Source organism: Lolium rigidum, chromosome 4, assembly GCF_022539505.1.
Source record: "Lolium rigidum isolate FL_2022 chromosome 4, APGP_CSIRO_Lrig_0.1, whole genome shotgun sequence".
NCBI classification, from domain to species: domain Eukaryota; kingdom Viridiplantae; phylum Streptophyta; class Magnoliopsida; order Poales; family Poaceae; genus Lolium; species Lolium rigidum.
The window spans coordinates 224646971-224652644 of NC_061511.1; the positions used below are offsets into that span (position 1 = coordinate 224646971).

The 5674-nt window shown below is 41.5% G+C and overlaps 1 protein-coding gene across 1 annotated transcript; it reads right to left on the reverse strand.

Annotated features, from left to right (window-relative positions):
• On the reverse strand, positions 1–5458 carry LOC124705878 (protein FAM91A1-like). The gene is made up of 10 exons (XM_047237569.1): positions 5355–5458; positions 5101–5218; positions 4720–4816; positions 4011–4117; positions 3337–3459; positions 2977–3130; positions 2610–2670; positions 2131–2492; positions 347–1922; positions 1–244 (listed from the first exon to the last, which is right to left on the reverse strand). Exons 1-10 carry the CDS (start codon positions 5447–5449, stop codon positions 1–3), a joined length of 2937 nt encoding a protein of 978 aa, XP_047093525.1. The 5' UTR covers positions 5450–5458.
• Between the last annotated feature and the right edge of the window lie 216 nt (positions 5459–5674).

Genomic DNA, 5674 nt, shown 5'->3' on the forward strand with positions numbered 1-5674 from the left:
TCATTTGATGGCCAACGACGCGGCTGACGCCTCAGCTATCAGTGAGAGAGGTTGGCGAGCATGGAGGCAGGCACCAATGTCAAACGGGTGCAGCTCGGCGCCATCAAATATAAGATTGACTCCAGGCAAGACCACGTCCTTGGTATCTGAATCTTCCGAGTCAGTCTTCACAGCAGTCGGGGATGGTGTATCTTCGGTGACAGATCTTGTGGCAGCCTCATACACGGGAGTGAGCGCGTGGGACCTACCACAAAAATAAAAATAGGGCACAAGAGTTGTATTAATGATTAACTAGTATGTAACACATTTGTCATGTTTTTGTTGTAAAGTGTTTTTTGGGACATACCTGAGGATGCTCCCATCAAAGCTCAGAACTTCGGTGAAACATTTCGGCCGTCTTCCGAGCTTCAGTCTGACATGCTCACGCGGCGACGTTCCTCCTTGGGTAGGCGGCGACGACGGATCATGAAATGGGCTCCATCTTCCACTGACAATGTTCAAGAGTTGGCGAGGAGAGTTCTTCGACCCTCCACGCTGGTTTAGTAGCCTTGCGGTTGGACCGGTAGCATGGTACTCGGTGCAAAGCTCACGCAGCCTCTTCCTCACGTTCTGCATAGACTCGTAGTGTTCAGCGAGGTCGTTTTTCTGAAGCATATTTGAATCGACGACCCTTTGGCATATCTTTTCACATAGCTTTGGATTGAACAAGGGAATTCCAAATTCCAAGCTCAAAGGTATCCACTCATAACATTCCTTGTTTGCAAGATCACTGGATTCGATTACCTTATGAAGCCTTACTACCCGAAGGTAACCAACTGTGCTCAGCTCAACTTTACTGGATAGGTCTTCCAACAAAGAAATCAAATTTGACATCTGCTCCTCAGGCAAATCTGCGCCGGCTAACGCGGATGGGACTGATCCATTGGCATTTTTCAGGGGCAATGGGACATCCATGGTTACAAGGTTTCCCGAGTCATCAAGATCATTTATGCTTAGTGGCTGCACTATCACCGCAGAATGTTTTGTCATCCAGTTCAAGTAATGCAAAAGAAGGCTTCCCCTAACCAAGTTCCCCTCAAACTGCCCTCCCAGTCCACCCACCACAGAGTGATCCCAAGACCATATCAACGCCTTCTCGCAGTTGGTCAATGGTTCAGGCAGCATCCGGAGACGTTGTCCTTTCATGAAAACCGTCGATACTGGGCCACAACCACCAGCCGTGTACAATGCAAGCTTCATCCAAGGTGTCATTGAAGAGTAACAAGGCGGGCCAAAATGTACCGGGCCTGCCGTGCTAGGTAGAACTGATGAATATGGAAGAGGATTCATAGATACCACAATGTCATAGTCCCTGAGAAGTAATCTTTCCAGCGTTGATTGCGTGAGAGAAGCTAAGCTCTCGCAGCGAAGAATGTTGACTCGATAATTTCTTTTAGTTTTCAGCAAGGGGCTGTTACCAGTTGAGCCATCTAGTCCTGTAGTCTGATTACTGTCATTTTGAGTAACCATCTGGCTGCTGTCAAAATCATTTACTGTGCTTTCCTTTCTTTTGGATATATTAGTGGATTGTGAGGATGCATCGGAATCAACCGTTGAGTCTTGTTGCTGCCGTAAGTCGCCATCTTGGCCATTGCGAGTTGAATCTGTACTCTGAAGTGAGCTTTTGTTACTTAAAGGGAAAGACAAGTCATCCTGCAAAGAGCTGTCCTGGTATTTTTCTTCAGTAGATTCATTTGGTGAAGTTCCACCAGACAACAAACACTCAAGGAAGCACCTCAGGCTAAACGCGTGGTTTGCAAATTCCTGGAGCACACCCTCAAACTTCTTTCCTTCTAAACTAGCGAGATCATCGCATAGATCAGCAATGCAAGAATAGCCGAGTTTTCCAGCCTCATACAACGTTACAGCGTGAGACTTCAATCCTGCAATAGGTTACAGCAGAAAGATCAGTACACTCCACTAATCTATATGAGGCTGCGTCATCAATTTAGAGTGCCACTTTGAAAGAAATTGTAGAACCATCAATAAGAATTTTTCGGAGTATAGCTCCTTTCATGTCAAAGATGTTGAACATATTTTTTTATTGTAAGTTAAAATAGTGTAGGAGTTTGAGTGGCAAGGAAATCTAGCCTGGAGATAGAGATCCCATCATCAAGTACGAAGTTACATTAGCATCCACAACAAATCCCACATAAGCAGTTCCAGAGATTTTTCTGGGTCCATCAGAATCATTGTTTAGCAATTCACAAGATTTTTCTGAGTTGATACTTGTACGTGAACCTTCATCATCATCACAAAGAATGTTGTTGGGCAATGCAGGTGCACTGGAATCTCTAAGAACGGAATCTGGATCCAAAAGTTTCACAGCCCATCCCAGTCTACAAGCAAATGATGCAGCTGCCTGGAGTTGGTAAAGGTCAGCCTGTAAAGTTTTAGCCAATTCAGCAACTGTGGCATTTTCACTTGATACAACAAATACAGCATATAGTAGCCTGCAGTCATAAAAATATAAAATAAACTTAACTGGAATAGACAAGGCTAGCAATGCACATAATTTGAATAAACAATGGAGCTCACTGTGAACAAGACTTATAAAGGCAATTACTCACTCTTCAATTGGATCTTCATAGGACTGATCCTTGTTTGAAACAAAACCTTCAAGTCTCGAAACTGAATTAATGGTACAATATTTAGAACTAAGCATCACTAAGCAGAATGTTTAGATGCATAATCTAAAAAATTGCGCAATTTAGGTTCTAACTTGACGCAATAAAATGAGATGACATTGGGAAAAAAATTATGCCACTGTGAATTCTACATGCTTCTACCATGCATGTGTTTGTAAGCACAAAAATGTGACAATAGGCAACTGCAACAATGAGTTATGGGTCGATTCCCACAGTAAAAAATAACTTATTGGCCCGTTAACAAAAATTGTATATAACAAAACAGGCACAGCTTGCTCTGAATCCATACCTCTGAAACGGTCCTCCGGATAAACAGGCACATCGAAGTATACCCCTCCTCTTCTATAAAGACCATTTATAACCTCTGGATCAAATAGAACATATGAATTGACTTCTTCCTTATATATTTTGTCTATTGCTAATGTTTCTTCTTCTGATAGCTTCTACAGTAAAATAGGAAAATCAACTTCTACAAATAAAAAGTGTATTTCTATAATTATCTATATTATCGTGAAACAAGGCCTAGTCAAACTTATGTAATACTTTACAAAATAAGAATGAGAATACACAATAAATCCATTATTTTATTATGTAGAAAGTATAATGTACTTACATAATTTACAAGAATGATAACCTCGATGAATCTTACCTTAAACTCCTCCAAAGTAAAGTTGACAAAACGAACTCCCCACCAAGGTTCTATCACTAAGTCTACGGGTTGTGCAGGCAACAACTCCTTGGCAATTGATTTACTCAGCTTCCACATTATCTTCTGACAGGAAGTGAAGAAGAGGGATTATATAACATAACATGAGGAAAGGAGTGAATATCTGAGTCACGTTCACTTTATGGACATATGGAAATCATCATTATATGTTCAATATGTAATATCATTCTCACATCTCGGATCAACAATAATACTCAAGTAAATTCCACTTTTCACCCTGTATTTGTTATCAGATGACTGCGGTTACAACATTCAAGGACAATTCCACAAGTGACCAAATTTAAGAATTTTATTCCACATTTTACACTATTTGGCATCAAACCCCCTTTCTGACAAAATGGGTCCACATTTTTGGCCCATGTGGAAACTGAGCAAGAGGCCATGTCACATAGTATTAGTATAATAAATTGAGTGATAATTGTTCCTAAAAAATTCTATAATTAAATTGTTAATAGTTTTAACTTTTTATGAATAAATTGTGTTCAAGGTACTGTACAAATTCACAGTAAGTCTAGATACTTCATTTATTCCCAGTAATTTTGCCAATTTGAGTCTTTGGTCCAGGAGATGCGAGTGACATAGTATCTCGATATTACCTTTGATCTGCACTTGTTCATAATATCAATAAATTCATTTCTTCCAACACCAGTAATCCTTAGGGCATCAGCAGCACTGAAGTTTGGAATACTGTCATATGGTTGCTCTATGAGAATTTTCAACAAGTTAGATCCACAGAAAGAACACTATTAGCATATTGAACAAGTTTGTTTTCGGTGACAATATTTATTTTGGTGTTATGGTTTAGGGTGAAGTAGAAACAGAGGTAGTACTTCATTTGAGTGTCAAGTAGGAACTGATAATATACCATCACTTCATTTGTCCCCAAGGTTAAGATGTTAGTTAGCTTGATCCGTAAATGCAATGAGTTCAAACTACATAGCACTAACTGAATGAAAATTCATATAGGTTTATTGAGAAATGATAACCATATGTTGTATCACAGACATGGGCAGATCAGGCGCCCCTCCAGCCTGGGCAGTTGTCTGGGCTTGGCGGCGCCGCCTTACGTTGAATCTTTTTCACGATAATTTGAACAGAAATTAGCATTCAAAGCCTTTAAATTTTCATTTTGCCCAGACTTCCAAATATTTTTGGGTCCGCCATGGCACCATAGTTCATAGACAAGAAAGTTTCTATTTGTGGCAGAAATTATTTAAATGGAGTCATAAAGGCTGCTGGGCATGAGAGCATGTCGACAGGCAGGAAAAACAATTAGGTAGAGCGCAATGTTTTCTATGTACTTACCATTCTTCATAGCTTCAAAAAGAACGTCACAATAATATTTGAAGGGTGATATTCTCATTACGCGACAGATGTGGTCTGCGAGATGGTACGGGTATAACTGCAAAATATTTATCAAAGTAGTAGTCATGAAAGCTTCCAAGAAAAGATATTCAAGTTCAGAGAATGCTAGAAATAAAGAATTAGTTGAACATACTATGAAAACGAGAAAAGCACGATATAATTGCCGAGCTATCGACTTAGAAAATAACCCCAAGAGCAGTTCAGAAATAGCAATTCTTAATTCTCGCAGACTACTGAAACCTGGTTCTAACAAGATATGAGCAAGCCAGTGTATATGTGGTTAAAGAAGATATACAGAATGAGAAAATCCAGGCGACATACTGCGAGATTTGTGCGCAGATAGCGCATCAGATCCTCGTAGTACTCCCCCTCTTTGCATACTTTGCGGGAGAAACAGGAACTCCATGGCAATCGTTTCCGTATGCAGTAGTCTACGACCCTGCCATTTCATTTATTTCGCAAAGCAGAAGAACATCAGGCAGGCATGCATCCCAAGAAAATCATTTCTTGATATGAACGGGATCGCGACGGAAACCAACGAACATTCAAGATTGATTGGTCCCCTTGCGTCGTACCTGCGGTGCCACTCCTCCTTGGTGACGACGGCGGCCTGGATGCGCTTGGGTAGGGTCTCCCAGGGGCACTCCTCCCTGATGGCCTTCACCATCATCTGCTCCTCCACCGTCGCCGCCATCTGCTGTTGCATCCTCGCTCGATCGATCTCTCCCTCAGCTCAATTTACTCGTCGATTGATTGGCTCGATCAATCGGACAACGGAAGCAACTGGCCGTGTGACTCCGATCCGGGGAGACGCGCGACGGGGGAGAGTTTTTTCCCGATGTGTACTATATTAAGGAGAGGAGTTGGTGGCTGTGGTACGTGTCCAGTGCGCGGT

What these genes read in the sequence shown, in the direction of transcription:
- LOC124705878 (XM_047237569.1), bottom strand. Translation starts at nt 5,449, where the DNA reads ATGATGGTGAAGGCCATCAGGGAGGAGTGCCCCTGGGAGACCCTACCC. An exon ending in TTACTTTGGAGGAGTTTAAG is followed by an intron (nt 3,131 to 3,336) that starts GTAAGATTCATC and finishes ATTTTACTGTAG; the next exon opens with AAGCTATCAGAAGAAGAAAC. An exon ending in TATGAAGATCCAATTGAAGA is followed by an intron (nt 2,493 to 2,609) that starts GTGAGTAATTGC and finishes TTATGACTGCAG; the next exon opens with GCTACTATATGCTGTATTTG.